Consider the following 20,855-nt stretch of genomic DNA (forward strand, 5'->3'; position numbering starts at 1 on the left):
CGTGTCCGTTCTGCCAGCTCTGGAAGGGTCCGGGTGCGGTCATCGGATGCCGTACGGGATCTGTACGGGGCAGCCGGGACCCCCCCTTCCTGCCTGGTATGTGCTCCTAAACGCAAGGGAGGCCGGGCCGAGGGGCGCCGTGGGCTCTGTCTGGCGGCCCTCCGGTCCGCTTGTCTGCTGGCTGTGGCCTGCGGGCACCTCGAGTTTTAGGCGAACGTTCGCCGAGCCGTTAGAACTACGGAAGGTAGGGCCACAGTCCTTCTGTTTCAGCGGTGCTCGGCACCCCCACCCCCACCCCGGCCGCTCCCAAAGCTTCATACCCCTTCCTCCCTGGACCCATTCCCCATGGACCAAGTCGTTCCATAAAAGTTTTGCTTCTTAAATAAAAGGGGTTCTGATGCCTGAAAAGTATACATCAATGACTTTTTCACCAAAAAGGTATTTTTTTTCTTTTTACAGAAAAGCCTACCATCTCCAGAGAAGTCTTTGAAAACAGTGGCATCCTGGTTACAGATGTAAATAACTTTATTGAAAATATACAAAAAATAGCAGCTCCGTTTAAGAGTAGCTATTGGTAAGAACACTTTCCAGAACTCTCCCTCGTGAGCAGGACAGGACTGATGTGGACATTCTGTGAGGAAACCAGTTGTTTGAAAACTCCGCTCTTTAGTATACATCATGCTGTAAATTTTAAATCTGTGTTAGGGGTGGGATTGCTGTTGGTTTGGCATTAAAGTCAGAATTTTTGAAGGATCGTCTACTTCAGCGTCCCCCGTTTCATCTGAATGACTGAACACATTTTCACTTGTGGTTCATCTCGTTCCCAGGACGGGAGATAACGTCCCTCTTCGACAGCATCCTATTTACAAAACATTTCTTGGTTATTCTGTTTATAAAGACGGAATGACCAATTTTGTGTTTATGCAGGGGACTCCACTGCAGCTTGCCTAGAACACCAGTGGTGCCACCAACAAATTAGTATTTTCCTTTTACTTTGGAAACTTTTTAGATACACGGAACAGCCTTCTCATATCTCAACAATGTTCTACGACATAGGAGTGTTCTTCATTTCTTCACACTCTGCTCTAAAATCTTGGACTTCACTCACAGTGGGACAGCAGCTGTCTACCAGCTTCGGGTTATACTATTAAATATCATTTTAAATTATTTCATTTTTACGGAGCGCCTTCAAAGCTATTAAGCTCAACGTTAAAAAGAGTTTTACAAACACGTTTACTTAGGTGTAGCAAAAAGAAGTCTATTTTAACCAATAGCTTTGTTTTTGCATGTCAGTGTCGAAAAGGCGTACGTAGTGCATGTTACAGCCTGTTTGAAAGGTTTCACCACCCTTGTAAAAGCTGTAATCTTGGTTTTATTTGCTGTTACTCTAGCAACACTACAGGAAGTTAAATGGTACAAATTTATGAACTGTCATTTTTCACTTAGATTTTGTAAACAGCGCATTACAAAGTCAACCCTCGGAGGAAGAAAATCATTTATTTATGGTATTAGAAATAATTTCTAGGGGAATCTTTAAACTCAAAACCAAGCAAAAAAGTTTGTAGAGATACATAGTATCTATTTGGAACAGAGGTTTTTCTAACCAATTTGTTTCATTTTTTAATAAAGACAACTGAAAATCATTCAGCTGTTTCTGCGATTCCTTCCCTGGAGAACCTTCTGGCAGTTTGTAGCCCATTTAACAGGTAGGACTTTGCTTCCACTCCTACCACGGGACCTCCATCTGCCGGTCCAGCCCCCACAGCCCTGACCCGAGAGAAGGCTCACAGAACTCCAGGACGGGACCTCCGCCCTCCTGCCCCTCCCGCCGAGTCGGAAGGTGGGCGCCTGACGCAGTTTCTCGCCTAGAAACGCCCCCGCTCAGCGAAGAATCCAGGAAGGGGGCTGTAACCCTCCTTGGTCCACTTGAGCCCCTGCTGTGAGCTGAGCCTGCTGTCCTCTCCTCCCTCAGACGTCCACCCCTCCCCCTCTTGCCGCAAAGTCTTCCCACAACCCTTTTCTAAAACTGCTTTTCCCCTTAACCGAGCCCCAGGGTCAGTCTCGGCCCTGCTGCCCTCCCAGACTGCCTCTTTCATCCTCGTACCCACTGGCCTGGCACCTAAGTATTACAGGCGCTCCGTGGCTGTCGAGTGAGGGATGTGGAAATACAGTTCTTCTCTGTGCTTCTAGCCCGGCGGGCAAGGAAAGGCTCGCTGGGATTTTAGATGATCTTACCATGCAGGCCAAGCCGTGGGTTCTCGACTGGGGCAATTCTGTGCCTCAGGAGGCTGTGGCGAGAACACAACTTGGGGTCTACTCACAGTGAAGCCAGAGGACGGGCGTATGTTTAGCCATCGAAATCTGCACGTGGCCCCATCCGCTGCAGCCACGCCGAGGGGAGTGAGCAGCTGGGGCGCACCCAGGGCGAGCCCCACTAGCTCTTGATGTCGGGACACAGACAGACCAATCGAGAAAGAACTGGTTTCCAGAGTTTGGCTTTATTTGCAGTACAGAAATCACCTGGAGCCATTCTGAGACAGACACCACTGAAGCGGAGGCTCTGTCAAATCAATACTGCGTCGCAGCTTTTGGTCCGTCGAAGAAGCCACACCTGGGATACAAAAGAAGCTTCTACGTTTACCTGCTTCACGATAGGGGCCTTTCCCCTCTGCTCTTCTCAATCTTATAAGGTTAAAACACCGCACACAGGCCTCCTCCAAGATGACTCGCACGGTCCGGAGTTGTGTTAGAATTTCAGGCCCACGGAACCCCAACTTGGGGCCGTGTTCCGTGGGCGCTGTCGTAATACTTGATAGGAGACGTGAAGGTGTAGGGAGAACGCAGGGATGCCGTCCCGAATTATGGAACATTCCATCTCGAATCTCCTCCATGTCAAGAGGACAGACGGCACGCCGCCCACCGATCCGGCTCTCGGGCGGCAGCAGCGCGCCTGTGAAGGCTGCGCTGATTAAAAGATACAAATCCTGTATCAAGTGCTCTGTATCAGTATCACAAGGGATTTTTAAAACTGATGCTGCACTAGGGGGAAAAAAAGCCAGTACTGGTTAAACCGAACAGACTGTGGTCACCCGCCAATTCTGAATAGCCACTCCAGGAAAACGAGTTAATACATGATATTAGAAAGGGGAGGAATATTTACTGGTACAGTGCTCTGCAATCTCCGTTTTGATTACAAAAGCAGGCCTTACAATATTGATTTCATACGATACGCGTCATTTGCCAAAGGTAAGTCTGTCCTAATGAGATGATAATCGCACCGCCGTTAGTCTTCCCCGTAGATGTCATTCTTCTTGCGCTTCATTTCCTCGAAGTCAAACTCGGATCCGGTCATCCTCTTATAGATGTCTTTAATGTCGTCACAAGTTGTCTCAAAGTGAGTTGTAGCATCGTATGCACGGGAAATAAAGATCTACAAACAAAAATCACAAAGACCTGAGACGCTGCAGGGGTGTCTCCCAATAAAGCCTGCGTGTTGATACTCTCTTCGGAGCGCCACACTCACCTGGCTTTCTGTTCCCAAATCTTTTGGTACAAGGAGGTCACTGATGCTAACAAATCTGGAAGGAAAGAGAGAACGGAGTCAGCAGGCGAGCGGACCCCAAGCCCACGCTCCCAGCTCTGCCTGAAATTCAAAACCCAAAGGACGAGACCGGCAGGCACAAGGCCCACACCACAGCCACTGGCGGCTCTCACCCGGCTCGCCACACTCCGTGCAAGTATCAATCTCGGATTTCAGCTAAACGAACACATCGCTTACTTCTGTTCAATTGGTTCCAAAAGCTCCAGAGCCGGTCTGATTTCTTTCTCCGGTTCCTTGGTCTCCACAGTCGTACTGACTATGGCGATGTACTTGCCTTGTGCGGCCACGTTGTGTGCGGAGGAGATCATGCAGACGTAGATATCTGGAAACAAGGGAAGGCACTCACTGCCGGGGCTTGTAAAGCTCGGGAATATGCGCGTGCTCTGGCGTCCCCCGTGTATCTCCTCGAGGTGTGCGTTAAAATTGCTTGGGACTGACCAGATCTTCTAGGCAAACCGGGTCACACACAAAAGTCTGCAAGTATCCGGCGACTTCTAGCCCACTGGACAGTAAGGACACGCGGAGCCGTGAACAGCCAGGCTCAGGAGGTTTCTTTTCCCGGCTCTGCTACGGCTACCTACAGAGCCTCACAGAGCAAACTGACTGCTCTGGGGTCGTCTTCCTCTCCACGCCTTGCATTTAGAAAGGTTTATTAAGTACCGCCTCTTCATTTATTTATTAGGATAACAAAACTGCAAATCAGCATAAGCTATTCTTCGGTTGGCACAACGAACTCTGTAATTAGGGGCGCGTGGGTGGCTCCGTCAGTTACGTGTCCGACGGGCTCAGGTCATGATCGCGTAACTCGTGAGTTCCAGCCCCGTGTCAGGCAGGCTCTGTGCTGACCGCTCGGAGCCTGGAGGCTGCTTTGGATTCTGTGTCTGTCTCTCTCTCTCAAAAATAAACATTAAAAAATAAACTCCTATAATTCTTCCTGTGTCCCGCTCAGTAGCTACTCATTTTCCAATGTACAAAATCATGACTGAGCTCCCTTTGCTCTTTTGAGATTTTCACAGACCCTGCGATCTGCTTGGGGCCTGTGAACATCCCTCTGTTCCAGTCATGACCTGTGATTCTGGTTGCTCCCGTGGAAAAACAAACACAGCTCTTAATAGTGTGTTCAAAAGCTCCTGACTCCTTTTAAGTTGAAGATTCGATAAATATAAGCCTTAGGGCTTCACGTGGAAGGAAGATGGAAAAAGGTAGGGGATGCAGACAGCTGCTTAGCACAAACAGCTTAGGAATTACCAATTTTAGAAGTGAGTCCTGATCTTCCTCAGAGTATTAGGCTGACAAATCATGTCAGCTAATGACAGAAACCTCCAGAGGCACATCATCACGGACACCACACTCCTCTAGTCCAGCCTCGATCCCTCATTCTAGACAAGCGCACAGATCCAAGGCAGGGCTCTGGGACTCGTGTGCGCCTTCCAGTGTGAGGACCCCTCACACCTTGTTTCTCCTGTGTAACTTAAAGTTTCTTCACTATAACAGAGCAAATAAAATTAGGAACTTGGGACAAAACATGAAGCGAATTGTATTTAACAAAATCCTACAAACATCTGCCGGATCCTCAAAGCTCACCCGACTTCCGATTGACTTGGTTCTGGGGAATGATGATCTGGCAGGAGTTGGCATCGTTGGTGTTCTTGATGGGGTGGCTGAGGATGCAGATTACTCTGAGCACCTGGCCCACTTTTTCTACTCGGTCTTGGACGTAGCTGGGATCACAGATGAGCTGCTTACAGCGAGCAACCTGTCACGAAACGTGTAAGTAACGTTTATAATATTCGGCGTCCACAATGTTTTTGATAGAAGGTTGACGCCCCTGTCCCTGGAGTAGAATCTGTGGCCCTCATAAGGTTAACCGTAACTACGGACAACTTAAAACTAGTTTTGCCAACAATCCCAACAGAGTCTCCTGGAACAGATCCGTGAATTCGAAGTCCTGTTCAAGTATTCGGCAACCTGGTGCACAGCCTTTAGAAGTACAGGTTTTAGAACTGCACAGACAGGTTTCAGATCCCGGCTGTAGCCAACCTCAAAGGGTGGCTGTTGGGTTAAACGGAATACTGTACCGAAGGCTGTCATCACAGGGGACTGTCCCCAGTAAGAAGTACGTGTTCCGTAATTTCCTGAGAGGGAGCAGCCCTGAGAAACGAGGAGATGAAACTCCGTGCTAACAAAGACTCTGAGATAGCAGATTATTTCCCAGAACCTCCCGTGCTGAAAGCACAGGACAGTTACCAAAGGTCTACAATAGTAACGCTTCGTTCCGACGGCCACCCGGCGGGTGTCGATCACGTGGTCCTAACCCACGTAAGACCATCAAGAACACCGAAGTAGGTCTCTATCCCCAGCTTTGGAGCAGTTCTCACTCCTTGTGAGGGCTGCCATTTCACAAAATACAAATGACCTGGCTGGCAGACCCATGGCATCAGCATCCCCTGAGAACTTGTAAGAAACCGCAGGCCCACCGCATCAGGATGTGCACGTTACGAGGAGTAACACAGGTTTGCGTGCAGTTCAAATTTGAGAACCACTGCGCGAAACTCCACCTAGCCAACACCCAAATTAAATGATAAAGTCCTCAGTATCCACCAAGTCCAAACTCAACCAATAAATTATAAGCGGTACAAATAAAGCCAGATCTAAAGGCACACTCAGGAGACAGGCACCAACCTCCACTACATAAATACACACTACTTACCACTTAGACTTCATCCACAATGTCTATTTCCATCTGAAGCGCTAATCAACCCAAGAGGAAATAATACTTTTTAAGCACAACATCTTTAACTAGTCCTTAGTCATTACAAATGACAACCTGCCATAAAGAAACCACATGTGGTCTAGCATCAACGTCCATTCTACATTATGTTAAATAACATCTCCTTCAAAAAAACATGGTATTTTTTAAATTGTAAAAGCTCTTACCTCTCCTTCAGATTTCACACCAATCACTTTTCCATTTTGCACAATGATTTCCTCAATTGGCTTGTTGAGCATGTAGGTACCACCATAAATAGCACTTAGCCTAAAAAAATGTTTGAAATTATAATTTATAATTGTGTCCACGACTAAAGTCTCCTTTCTTAGATCTTTGTGAGTTACACAGGCGACGTATATCTGCTCAATTTCCTTCTAGAAGGTATTAGTTTAAAAGTCATTAAAGCAACAATTTACAAAATAGAGTCAAAACCATGAAGTCTCACATTCAGTCCTGAATGCCAAGTCCTTTTGAAGTGCTTATGCTAATCCTCCAGCATATAAATGAAACTGAAAAAAAAAAAAAAAAAAAAAAAAAAAAAAAAAACCAATCAGGAGGCCCTGGAGAGTGACTAAAAAAGCAGACTGACACTGGAGAAGAGACTTGAAGGAACGAGCGAGATCCTCTGTGGTTCCTATGGCTCTCCCCGCGAAGGAACCCCTTTCTCCCCATCCCTGTAACAGCGCGGCTAGAACGAAGCAGAAAGCCAGCGACCTCTTACTGATTCAAGGTGCCACAGGACAGAATCTGGGGCTGTCAAAGGAGATGAAAATTGTGGGAGGAAATCCACAAAAGGGCAGCCACCAAATCTATAAAATCTCTTCAAATCGTTAACTAACTCTGGAAGTGCTTGTACCTGAGAGATTCCAAGAAATCAGCAAAAGCAACAGCCAGAAGGTGAAAAGAGCGGAGCCGAGATTATAGCTGAGGGCCTTAAGGACAAATGGGTTTGAAGTCTGAAACTGCCCCATTAGAGAGCTTGGTCTATGCACATCTTGAGCTTTCCACTGTAAACCCCAGGAGGATCACACCTCATCACAGCAGGACTAAAGATTAAGCCAAAGAGAGACACACACACACACAAAACGCGCCCTCCCCATCCAACAAAGTGTCAACTCAAGCCTCAAAAGTTCAAGGTGCCTGGCCAATAATTTAACTACCCACTTGAGCAAAAATCGACACTCTTCAGAGAAAGAATCCAGCATCTCTAAAACGTGCCAATCAATGTGTCTAGTCTGCAGTCCACTATCACCAGACATGTGAAGAGACAAACTGTGACCCAAAGTAAAGATTTCGGGAAAAGCAATCGATACAGATGCCCAGATTACCTACCGATGTTAACATATGCAGGGGTAAAAGGCCGCTATTATGTATACATTCAAGGACAAGCATCCTCATTCAAACAGACATTCAAGAACACATTATTAGCACAGGGGCGCCTGCCTGGGTGGCTCAGTCGGTTACACGTCCAACTCTGGATTTCAGCTCAGATCACAATCTCACGGTTTGTGAAATTGAGCCCCTCACTGGGCTCTGTGCTGACAAGTGCAGCCTGCTTGGATTCATTCTCTCCCCCTCTCTCTGCCCCTCCCCCACTTGTTCTCATTCTCTCTCTCTCTCTCTCTCTCAAAATAAACTTAAAAAAAGATTAGTATAAATGTATCCAGTAGGATCAAAACGAGTAAACAGAATCTCATAAAAAAAAAAAAAAAAAACTATACTTAAAAAACTAGAAATTCTACATATAGAAGTACAGTACCAGAAAAGAAAGTTAAAACTCACTGACTGGGATTCATAGGCTTTTGGAAATAACAAAAAAGGGAGCCTGTGAACTTGAAGACAAATCAATAGGCATTATCCAATATGAAGCATGGAGAGAACAAAAGTTAAAAAAAAAAAAAGCAAAAAAAAGCAAAGAGTCTCAGTGACCTGTTGAAGTGATACCAAGCATCCAACATGCACGAAATTAGGTGTCCCAGAAGGAGAGAAAGAGGAAATGGGACGAAACATCTGAAGAGGACAATTATAAAATTCCCAATTTGATATACACGATTAACTCACACATCGAAGCAGTTCAGCAAATCCCCACGCAAAACCACACACAGGCGAATCCTAGCGAGACCGCCAAAAACCAGAAAGAATCTTGCAAGCAGCCAGAGGGAAAGACCCCATTCCAAACAGGGACACAGCGACCGAGGACAGGGCGGCCACCTTCTCAGCAGGAACAGCAGACACGAGTGAGGGAGCCGCAGCTGTCACGTGCGGAAGGAAAAAATCTCAAGCCGACAAACATCCTTCAAAAATGAAGGTGACAGAATACTTTCAGACCGATGCCAGCGGAGACCCCTCACCAGCAGACCCGAACTACAAGAATGCCACAGAAGGGCTGGACAGAGAGGTCACCACACGGAAACAAGGATTTACCAGAAGAAGAGCAACACGGATGGTAACGTGGTAAAATGACTACTGTTCCTTCTCTCCGCTTTACACTGTTTAGTGCAGAACTTGTAACACCGCACTGTGGAGTTTAGTAAGTAGACGTAAATTACAAGCAACCAGAGCACTAAGGAGAACGGACTAAAGGTGTTGCGAAGTGGTTCTATCTTATGCAAACTAGCACAATATCCACCCCAAACAAACTGATAAAGGATGCATATGATAATCTGCAGAGCACTAAAAAAGTAAAAATAAAGAGGCATGGCTACAAAACCACTATAGGGATTAATCTGGAATGGTAAAAAAAGACTTCATTAATCCAAAAAGAGAAAAGAACAGAAGCGGGATAGAAACAGATGGGAGGAAAAAGGAAAACAAGCAACAGACCCAATCCCAGCCATATCAATAATTAAATAGACATAAACTGAACCAATCCCATTAAAGGCCACGGTTGTCATACTGGATAAAAAAGCAATATTCAACCATATGCGGTCTCTAAGAGACTCACTTCAGTATAAAAACAAAGTATGAAAGTAAAAGAATGGGGAAAAAATATAAACAGGAAGCAAGCTGGAAAGGTTGTATTTAGCATGAGACAAATCAGAAACGAGTCTCACCTTGTTAAAGAACTCTAAATGTATGAAGTACGAACTGACAGCACTAAATTGAGAAAGAAGTAAATCCACTCTCTTGGTGGAAGACTCCCTCTCAGTAACAGAACTAGAAAAAGAACCCGGAAGAACACACGCGCGAGCAGCTCTCCCAGCTACCCGTACCGAGCACTGAGCCCACCACACACCGGATGTACGTTCCTTTTTCAAGGGCGCACTCATTCACCAAAATACATCGTTTATTTGACCATAAATTAGGCCTTAATTTCAAAGATTAACATTTTACAAGTTTATTCTCTGATCATCGCGGAACTGCATTAGACAGGAGTAACAATACAGTATTTAGGAAAATCTCAAAATGTTTAGCAATTAAGCGCTACCCTTTCAAGTAACCCAAGGATCAAAGAAGAAAAACAGGAAAGATAGGGTACCATTCTGAATAATACATATTTAGAGAGAAACTTGAAGACTTTTTTAAATCCTCATGTTAGAGAAGGAAAGTGAAAATCAATGATCTGTTTCAACGTTAAACAGCTAGAAGACGGGCACCTGGATGGCTTCAGTCGGTTAAGCGTCCGACTCTCGGTTTTGGCTCAGGTCACGATCTCACAGTTTGTGAGTTCTGGCCCCGTGTCACAACCCACGCTCTCAGCACAGAGCCTGCTTGGGATTCTCCCCCTCCCTCTCTGTCTCTCTGCCCCTCCCCCACTTGTGCTCATGCACTCGCTTTTTCTCAAAAATAAATAAATTTTTAAAAAATTCAAGAATTCATTTGAAATGGTCAAATTTCTTGTAACACAACTGATGAAATAAGAAACGGGACATTTGAGTAGCCTCATTTTCAATTCCTATGTGTGTTTACACACACATACACACACTGGCAAATTAAATCCAACAATAAATTAAAAGAAAAATACATCATGAATTAAGTGTTGTTTCCCCTGGGAATGCAAGGTTTAATATCCAAAAAATAAATCTGTAGTTCACCATAATAACAGCATAAAAAGAAAATCTGCATTATTAACTCAATGTCAATATCCATTCATAATAAAACAGCAAGCCAAGAAAGAGGAATTAATTTCAACAAAGCCACCTATAAAAACCCTATAAAAAACATTTAGTAATAAATAAAGCAAGGATGTCCACTGTCACCAGCAAAGAACTTTACTTTTTTTTATGTTTATTTATTTATTTAGAGAGACCGAGCACGCCAGTGGGGGAGAAGCTGAGAGAGAGGGAGACAGAGAATCCCAAGCATCTCCGTGCTGACAGCGCAGAGTCTGACGTGGGGTTCAGACTCACAAACCATGGGACCATGACCTGAGCAGAAATCGAGAGTCATATGCTTAACCGACTGAGCCACCCAGGTATTCCACCAGCAAACAACTGTAAAATAAACTGGAAATAATTTCATTAACAGCAGCATCTAAATAACTTATTTGTGAATAACTGAACAAGAAAGGTGCTCAATCTCTACAACGAAAGCTACAAACACTGCTCCAAAAAAACCTAATACACGGAGAGAGCACGCTCACGGACTGCAAAACTCCACATTAAGATACTTTAAACTCGACTGCGATGAAAACCTCAGCAATTTTTTTCTAGAAATTGACAAGCTGTTCTAAAAATGTATGTAGAAACGCAAAGGACCTACCGAAGAGCCAAAACAATTTTGGAAAAGAACAAAATTGGAGCTGACTTCCATTACTTGATTTCAAGACTTCACACAAAACTACACTAATGAGGATGCTGTGGCCAACAGCATAAGAAACATAAACCGATGGAACAAAACCGATACGTATCTATGACCAACCGATTTGCCACAAAGGCACCAACACAGCTGGAGAAGAAAGTGTTTTCAACAAATGGTGCCAGAACAGCTAAACATCAGTGTGGAAAGATACGAACTTCAAGCCATACCTCACCTCACACACCGACATTATTTTACAATGAATGAGAAATTTAAACATAAAGCTAAAACCATAAAGTTTCCAGAAGAAGACATCAGACCCTATCTTTGTGCTGAGGCAGGCAAAGCTTTCTTAGATAGCACCGAGTAAGCAGTAAACACAGCCAAAAATCTGGATATACTATCAAAATTTAAAACTTGCACTTATCAGAAGAGAAGCCATTCACTGGGAGGAAGCACGTATAATACGGACTTCTGACAGAGACCCGCTGCCAGAATACAAGATCTCCCACAAATCAGCAAGAGGAGAGGCAACCCAACGAACGTTTAAAAACGTGCAAAAAGACGCCAACACCACAAAAGTATACAAATGGCCAGGGGATCAACACTAGTTCTCAGGAAATGCAAATTAAAGCCCCGATGAGACAGCATTTCACACGTACGTGGGTGAGTAAAACCGGGAAGCCTGACGACACGAAGTGCGGACAAGGAAGCGGGGCGACAAGAAGTCGCACGGGCTGCAGAGCGTGTAGACGGCACGAGCGCTCCGGCGAGCGGCTTGGCCGCGTCTCCTGGAGTCAAACGTACACTTTCCAGGTCAGCCGGCGGTGCCGCTCCCGGACACTTACCCAAGAGAAACGATACCCTACGTCCACAGGAACTTTTACACGGAAGTCCATCGTAGGTTCGGTCAGAATACCCCCCAAAGTGGAAACAACCCAGACGCCCACTCACAGGAAATTGTGCCGTATCTGTGTTTTTCATATAATGGAAAACTACTCAGTATTTTGAAAACGAACTAAAATACATGCCTCAACACAGATGAACCTCAAACAGATCATGAAGCAAAAGCCAGACACAAGCGAGTGCATATTCTGTTACTCCCTTTATATGAACTTCCAGAACAGGCTCAAGTCAGGTACGGTGACAGAGCGCATGGCGTGGGGGTGATGGCCGTCGTGAGGCGGCGGCAGGGGGACTTCCCGGACAAAAGGTTTTCTTCTCTTGATTGTCGCGTTGGTTACACAGGTCTGACGGCAAACTAATTTTTTAACTGTAGACTGGCGGTTTCATTATGTGTCAATCTTCTGACAATAAAAATAGAAAGCATCTCCTGGCTCCCAGACCTCTCACCTCATCGCTCACAACCACGTGTCACGCACCCCCGCTGAAGAGGGGACCCGGAGTCACAGGGGTGTCGGCAATCAGGGCAGCGACGGGCACTCACCTTGCAAATCCCTGGGGCAGCTCTCCAAGGCCATAGAGAGGGTAAAGGTACGGGCTTTTGCCGTATCTTGCCAGAGATTCGCTGTAAAGTTTAATCCTATTGATGGTTTCACAGCATGGTTGATCTAAATAGCTAGAAATAAGGAAATAAATATTAGAAAATAAATAAAGTGTTTTTTCTGAAGTGATTTCATTTCCCTACTTTCCTATTTTACGGAAAAGTTTCCATACCACTAATTTATAGCTAGAGGCTTTCATAATATAACACGGTTATCTTTGTTTTGTTAGAATTTTCATTTTGGAGAAGTGAGAAATTCAGCGACAGTCTCAAGAAAAATACAAATCTAACATGCAAAAAACTTACTCATCGGTTCTGTAAAGTGCCAGGGCATGGCCGGTAAAATCTATGACATCTTGTCCCAAGTCAAATTTCTTGTACACATCTCGCATCGCAGTCTTCATAGGATCGATGCCCTCAAAAGTCCTGGGATCTTTTTCGTCAAAGTTGGCAACATACACTAGGAATTTTCTGAAGCGACGTTTTTCAAACAGTCCCATTAAGCCTAAAGAATTTGTCAAAAAGCAAACACTGACACCAGGACTCTGAGGAAAAGAGAGCGTGAGAGGCAAGCTGAAACGTGCCACGTTATTATCTGAGGCTGTGCTAATGCAATGAGAGACTTAAGACGCAGGGGCTCAGACAACATGGCTTCTACCTCCACTACCCTTTAAAATAAACCGACATAATGACAACAGATCAGTTATTAAGTCTTCAATTTTACAATTACAAGTAATTATAACCAGTACTTAACTAAAGGTAATATGCGTAATCGTGTCTCTCATCAGGCACAAGGTGAACAGGACCCCGAGAAACTATCCTTCACCAGGGCATCCACCCGAATGTCCTCCTCTGGACAACTGTGACCTCTACTCAGCCAACTGCCTAAAACTCTGAATGTTCTTCCTTTATCCTGTGTGCTACGATTCCCTCTAGAATTTCACAGAGAAGATGATTATGCTGCCAATCACTTACTTCAATAAACTCCTAGATAATCAGCCACTTTTCACACTAAAATAAAGATGAGGAGACAGGTATAAACTACTAGTTTCTAAACCCTCAGCTCTCTTACTAGTCAGTATTCCTTCTAGAGTATACAGCTTCTAGAAAGACAAGGCCTTCTTCCCCTTTCCTAAACTGTATGTATGGCTACCTTAAAAAACAATAAACTCTCGGGCGCCTGGTAGGCTCAGTCAGTAGAACGTGGGACTCTTGATCTCGGGGTTGTGAGTTCGAACCCCACACTGGGTGTGGAATGCTTTATCAAGAGGCTGGAGAAGACCTGTTCAATACCACTCAGGAGCAGGCTATTTTCCCACAAACTAAATATGGGGAAGTATCAAGAAAATGTAAATACTAGTTTCAGAGTGCACATTTTAACATTATGATCAGTAAATACTCTGGAAAACCACAGAAACCTGGTAAGAGATAGATTCTTTTTTTTTTTTTTTCCTAAACGTTTATTTAGTTTTGACAGAGAGCACACAAGCGGGGTAGGGGTAGAGAGAGAGGGGGCCATAGGATCCAGAGCAGGCTCTAAGCGGACAGCAGACCTGACGTGGGGCTCGAACTCATCCGAGTGAGCCTCCGAGGTGCCCCCAAGAAATGGATTCTTAAGTCACATGATGGCAAATGTCCTGAGGATTAGCTACTGGGCTCTGATCTACAAATTCCAAACACAGATTCAGAGTCTGTGGTAGGGGCTAAAATCAAACATTTAAACATTCTGCACAGGGCACCTGGGTGGCTCAAGTCGGTTAAGCATCTGACTTCAGCTCAGGTCACGATCTCACGGTTTCTGGTTTCGAGCCCCACGTCGGGCTCTGTGCTGACAGCTCAGAGCCTGGAGCCTGCTTCGGATTCTGTGTCTCCCTCTCTCTCTGCCCCTCCCCTGCTTGTGATGTCTCTCTCTCTCAAAAATAAACGTTAAAAAAAAAAATTAAAATGTTTTGCAAAGGCAGTTTACTGAAATTACTTAAAAATAAAATCTTTAAAAAAAATAAAAAATAAGGGGCACCTGAGTGGCTCAGTAGATTAAGCGTCTCACTTCAGCTCAGGTCATGATCTCGCAGTTTGTGAGTTCAAGCCCCGCGTCGGGCTCTGTGCTGACAGCCCGGAGCCTGGAGCCTGCTTCGGATTCTGGGTCTCCCTCGCTCTCTGCCCCTCCCCCACTGGCACTCTCTCATGCGCACTCTCTCAAAAATAAACGTTAAAAATTTTTTAAATAAATAAATAATAAAAGTGATAAAGTCCCATTGAACAGTGTACTGTTTTGATATTTTGAGTATTATTTTCCCCAAGACTATCGTCAAAACAAACAAAACTAAAAATTAAAATGGTCTTGAGGTTATTTTTTTTTTTTTTTTTTAATTTTTTTTTTTTCAACGTTTTTTATTTATTTTTGCGACAGAGAGAGACAGAGCATGAACGGGGGAGGGGCAGAGAGAGAGGGAGACACAGAATCTGAAACAGGGTCCAGGCTCCGAGCCATCAGCCCAGAGCCCGACGCGGGGCTCGAACTCACGGACCGCGAGATCGTGACCTGGCTGAAGTCGGACGCTTAACCGACTGCGCCACCCAGGCGCCCCTGGTCTTGAGGTTATTAATGACAGCTGACTACACTTAACATTTTAAAATTGTACTTATGGGGTGCCTGGGTGGCTCAGTCGGTTAAGCAGCCGGTTCTTGATTTCGGCTCAGGTCAGGATCTCACAGTTCATGAGTTTGAGCCCCACATCAGGCTCTGCGCTGACAGTGCAGAGCCTTCTGAGGATTCTCTCTGTCCCTCCCCCTCTTGGGCACTCTCTCTCGCTCTCTTTCCCCCTCTTAAAATGAATAAATAAAACTTATAAAAAAATAATGGGACAGGGGCACCTGGCTGGCTCAGTCGGTAGAACATGCAACCCTTGATCTTAGGGCCGCACATTTGAGCTCCACGTTGGGTGTGGAGCTTACTTACAAAGAATGAATAAATTTTTAAAAATCATAAAAAAAGGGACAGAATGCACATACAGTAAAAGTTAAGGCTGAAAAGAAATACCCTGTGACCACATCAGCACCACACTTCTGTTTCGTTGTCAGGGGTGAAAATAAGATAGCCAATATAAGACAGTCCAATTTGCAGCCGCTTCTCTGACGATGCCTTCGTTCCCTGATCACACTAAAACTGTGTCCTCCCCCACCTCCCTTCATCTTTCTGCACAGCATTACCACCAACGGGTACACTTGCCTTATTTATTTATAGCCTGTCTCCCAATGTTAGCTCAATAACAAAGTATTTTTTATTTTCCCCTTCTGTTGAACCTTCCCTGCCCGAAACCTAGAAGGGCACCTGGCACGTTAAGAAGTGCTCCCCACTCAATCCACACAATGTCTGATGAGAGCAAATGTAAGAGAGGTCAACTTGTTCACGTACTGGATATACAATATATAAGAAAAAATGTTCAACCATAACGTAAGCGGATTAGAAAAAAATCCTTTTCCAAAATACTCAGTTTCCAGAATACCGTTTGAATATCATTTCAAAGACTGTAAATACTGTTTTACTTTCTTTCACTTTCACACTGAGGTTTCTTTCCAAAAATTACACTTATATCAAGACTTTTAAAATACAAAAAGCTACAATATCCAGAACAGTTTTAAGACAATAAATACAAGCTTTGCAATTAGCTAACAGGTATAAAATTTGATCACAGAGAATTAGAAGAATATTGTTAAAGTGTCCATACGACCCAAAGCAATCTACATTCAATGAAATCCCTATCAAAAATTCAGCACCATTTTTCACAGAACTAGCATAATACTAAAATCTGTACAAAACTACAAAAGACCCAGAATAGCCAAAGCAATCTTAAGACAGACAAAGCTAGATTTCAAGATTTACAACAAAACTCTAATAATCAAACAGTATAGTACTGGCACAAAAAGAGAAAAAGAGATCAGTGGAACAGGACAGTGAGCACAGAAATAAAGCCACACCTTTATGAAGAACTAATCTATGTCAATAGATGCAAGAATATCCAGCGGGGGGAAGACAGTCTAGTCTCTTCAACAAATGGTGTTGGGAAAACGGGACGACAACACGCAGAAGAATGAACCTGGACCAGTTTCTTACACCACGCACAAACATAAACTCAAAATGGATTAAAGATCTAAACGTGAGACAGGAATCCATAAAACTCCTAGAAGAAAACATAGGCAGTAATTTCATTACTGACATTAGCCATAGCAACAGTTTTCTACATGTTGGACTTCACCAAAATAAAAAAGCTTTTGCCCAGCAAAAGAAACCATCAATGAAACAAAAAGGCAACCTACTGAATGGGAGAAAATATTTGCAAATGATATACCTGATAAGGGGCTAATACCCAAAATACATAAAGAACTTACACAACTCAACACCAAAAAACCCAAAAAAACCCAAAAAAACAAACTTCTGATAAAAAATGGGCACAAGACCTGAATAGATCTTTTCCCATAAAGGACCTACAGATGGCAAACAAACACAAGAAAAGATGCCCAACGTCAGTAATCATCAGGGACACGCAGATCAAAACTGCAATGAGATCTTGCCATTTGCAACAACATGGACGGACCTAGAGAGTCTGATGCTACGTGAAGTCAGAGAAAGACAAATACCAGATGATCTCCCTCATATGTGGAATATAAAAAACAAAATAAATAAACTGACAAACAAGCAGAAACGGACCCACAAATACAGAAGACTGATGGCTGTCAGGGGTGGAGGGGATGGGAGGCTGGGCCAAGTGCGTGAAGGCGACTGGGAGGTACAGGCTTGCGGCTGTGGAACGTACATGTCACAGCGATGAAAGATACGACCCAGGGAAGAGTCACTGGCGCTGTACGAGCACCGTGCGGTGACAGGCGGTGGCTGCACTTGCGGTGGGCGCAGCAGACCTGCTGAATCACTATGCTGCGCGCCTACGACAACGATGTGTGACAACTATACTTCCATTAAAAAAGAATCTGAATTCTTCAATAGAATTTTTGACAAAGAGAGAGTAGAATTCGCGTCGAAACAACACTCCTAAAGTAGAGGACACCACAGAGAATCCTCACTCCACACCCCTAGCTGGGTCCCACAGCAGACACGTCCCCTGCGGACAGCCGCGGCCCTGAGAGCCCCTCAGCGCTGCAATGGTAAAGGTGCTCCATAGCGGGGCGCCTGGGTGGCCCAGCCCATCAAGGGTCCAACTCGATTTCGGCTCAGGGCGTGATCCCAGGGTCCTGGGATGGAGCCCCGCGTCAGGCTCCACGCTGCGGCAGAGCCCGCGTGAGGTTCTCTCTCTCCCCGTCCCTCTCTAAAAAATTTTTAAAGATAAATTTAAAAAAAAAAAAAAAAAACAAAGAAAAAGAAGGTACTCTACATAAATAGATGGCTCGCTGCAGTTAAGAGTGAGAATAAAGATTTAAGTGAAGACAGAAGACTTTGCCAGACACATTTCAAAGCCGTTCATGAAAACTTCTCCAAACATTTCTGAATACGTATGTTCAACATTACTTCAGAAATCAAAGATACACCTGTCATGTCACTGTTTGATTAACATAATGCTTGACCAACAGGTATTTACTGGAACCTTAAGGTTTTACTTGGTATCATCAACTGCCACAAGAACAGCGTACACGGCTCCTAAAAAGCCAACGTAAACTCAGGTGACATTAACAGTAACACACGCTAGAAAAGAAACAGTCTCAGGGACACTGAGCGAGCAGACGACACCTCGAGTACTTTGTCTAGTCTGGCTGCCACACAATTACACACAGGCTAATCTTGACAAATCAGAATTTCCAAAGAAAAGTGGCGAAGAGTGGCATATTATATGAGAAAAAACTGGGATGGAAACTAGCAATGTTTAGCGTTAAAAAAAAAAAAAAAGGACTACAGAGTATATGATACTTGTTAAAATATCTTTTAAAAATCTGTATTTTTATACTATACAGAATATACGTTGAGAGTGCAGGGTCCTAGATAGAGTCAGACAAATCTGGCCTCACACCAGTTCCATCAGTCATGAGCTCTACTTCGAGCTTTTCTTTCACACCTGTGTACCTGTAAAAGATAGTTTTCCCATCTGTAAAATAAAGACAACGGCACCCACATCTCACAGAGTGACAGCAAAGGGCTACAGAAAGTTAGACAACACCTCTGAGGTAGTTGGGACGCGCATGCCTGTACATAATGTCCAAACATGTTAGCTATTAAAATGATAAATTGTTCTTTTTCATCTTTCTACTGAACTTCCCCACTTCTACAACTTTCCTCATCCCATTCATTGTGCCCAGAATTTTCTTCTTAAATGTCTATTTTTGAGAGAGAGCAAGCGGGCACTGGCGGGGGAGGGGCGGGGGGCAGACAGAGGATCTGAGGCAGGTTCTGTGCTGGCAGAGAGCCCGATGCAGGGCTCAAACTCAGGAACAATGAGATCATGACCTGAGCCAAAGTCGGACACTTAACTGACTGAGCCACCCAGGCCCCCCTGCCGAGTATGTTCCTGCCTGCCATTTTGACTTCAAGATCCTACTCATTAATAGAAAGCCAGTTGCTGTTAAGGTAGAGATCTGGTAAAAATTCATAGAACTGTATACTAAAACAGGTATATTCTACTGTACGTAAATTATACCTCAATAAATCTAACCACAAAAATAGATACATAAACATATTTGCTTATTTTTGGAAAAAGAAACAGGAGAACGATAAACCAGACGGGCACCCGAGGGGCGCAGTCAGTTAAGCGGCTGACTCCTGGTTTCGGCTCAAGTCGTGATCTCAGGGTCATGAGTTCGAGGGCCTCGTTGGACTCTGCACTGACAGCACGGATTCTCTCTCCCTCTCTCTCTGACCGTCCCCTGCTCATACTCATGTTCACATTCGCTCTCTCTTCTCTCTCTCAAAAAAAAAAAAAAAAAAAAAAAAGAATGGGGCATCTGGGTGGCTCAGTGAGCTGAGCATCTGAGTCTTGGTTTCAGCTCGGGTCATGAGGTCATACATAGTTCAAGCCTCACACGGCACTCTGCACTCACAGCACAGATACTGCTTGGGATTCTCGCCACTCTCTCTCTATCCACCTACCCCCTCACAATAAATAAACTTTAAAAGAAAGAAAAAAAAAAAGAAAAACCAAAAACAAAAATGACCATCAAGGTAGAAGGACTGGAGTAGAACAGAAGAAGACTCTAAAATACATCTTCTGGGGCGCCTGGGTGGCGCAGTCGGTTAAGCGTCCGACTTCAGCCAGGTCACGATCTCGCGGTCCGTGAGTTCGAGCCCCGCGTCAGGCTCTGGGCTGATGGCTCGGAGCCTGGAGCCTGTCTCCGATTCTATGTCTCCCTCTCTCTCTGCCCCTCCCCCGTTCATGCTCTGTCTCTCTCTGTCCCAAAAATAAAATAAATAAAAAACGTTGAAAAAAAAAAAAATTTAAAAAAAAAATAAAATACATCTTCTGAATTTTGACTTTCGAGGCATATAAATTTTTACGTATTTGAAAAAATCAAATCAGAAAGAGAAAAACAGAACTGCCAGAAGGTAAGTCCTTCAATCTGTGTTCAATAAAGGAGGTAACTAAAGCAATTAACATATGTAAGAGCTCAAAGAGAGAATAAAAATTTAGAATACAAACTTTAAGATACTCTTCAAACTGCTGAACTCTTACTTCTATGAAAACATGTTATTTAGATAAAACTGTCATTTAGAATAATTTCTAACCCATGATTACGCCACTAATTCAGCTTTATTTTTATTTGTTTTTAATGTTTATTTTTTGAGAGAGAGAGAGAGAGAGAGAGAAAGAGAGAGAGAGTGTGTTGAGTGGGGGAGAGGCAGAGAGAGAGGGAGACACAGAATCCGAAGCAGGCTCCAGGCTCTGAGCTGTCAGCCCAGAGCCCGACACGGGGTTGAACTCAAGAACCGCGAGATCATGATCTGAGCCGAAGTCGGACGCTTAACCAACTGAGCTACCCAGGCGCCCCAACTTCAAAGACAGAATATCTCTTAGGAAAGTGTTTGCTATTTAAGAGAGGCAGGAATAGAAAATGTTAACAGGTTATCTATCTTTCGCTGAGCCAAGAGACGAAATAATTTTGGGCAAAGAATTCAATCTACTCCATACTCACCAGAAATTCCTAAAAAAAAAGAGATTTCAGAGGACGGCAACGGCACCAATTAGAAGATTAGTTTCGCCAGAACAAAGTTCTTTTCTTTCTCAGCAGTTTGGACAGTAAGGCGA

At 44.2% G+C, this 20,855-nt stretch overlaps 2 protein-coding genes across 9 annotated transcripts in view; one reads left to right on the plus strand and one right to left on the minus strand.

Moving 5' to 3' along the window:
* The window catches only part of TASOR2 (transcription activation suppressor family member 2), an 80,136-nt gene extending 78,493 nt beyond the window's left edge, over positions 1-1,643 (plus strand). For all 8 annotated transcript variants that reach the window (XM_060659373.3, XM_060659379.3, XM_078450480.2 and 5 more), the window contains one exon: positions 460-1,643. In XM_060659373.3, the coding sequence (XP_060515356.3) occupies positions 460-578 (119 nt within the window). In that variant the 3' untranslated portion in view covers positions 579-1,643. The remainder of the gene's footprint in view (positions 1-459) is intronic.
* An 836-nt stretch (positions 1,644-2,479) lies between these two features.
* Positions 2,480-20,855, minus strand: part of GDI2 (GDP dissociation inhibitor 2) — a 34,453-nt gene continuing 16,077 nt past the window's right edge. The window contains exons 5-11 of the mRNA XM_060659380.3: positions 12,919-13,117; positions 12,556-12,687; positions 6,539-6,638; positions 5,186-5,357; positions 3,779-3,923; positions 3,524-3,578; positions 2,480-3,430 (exon numbers count right to left, since the gene is read on the minus strand). Coding sequence (XP_060515363.1) covers positions 3,284-3,430; positions 3,524-3,578; positions 3,779-3,923; positions 5,186-5,357; positions 6,539-6,638; positions 12,556-12,687; positions 12,919-13,117 — 950 coding nt within the window. The 3' untranslated portion in view covers positions 2,480-3,283. The remainder of the gene's footprint in view (positions 3,431-3,523; positions 3,579-3,778; positions 3,924-5,185; positions 5,358-6,538; positions 6,639-12,555; positions 12,688-12,918; positions 13,118-20,855) is intronic.

Source organism: Panthera onca, chromosome B4, assembly GCF_046562875.1.
Source record: "Panthera onca isolate mPanOnc1 chromosome B4, mPanOnc1 haplotype 2, whole genome shotgun sequence".
NCBI lineage: Eukaryota > Metazoa > Chordata > Mammalia > Carnivora > Felidae > Panthera > Panthera onca.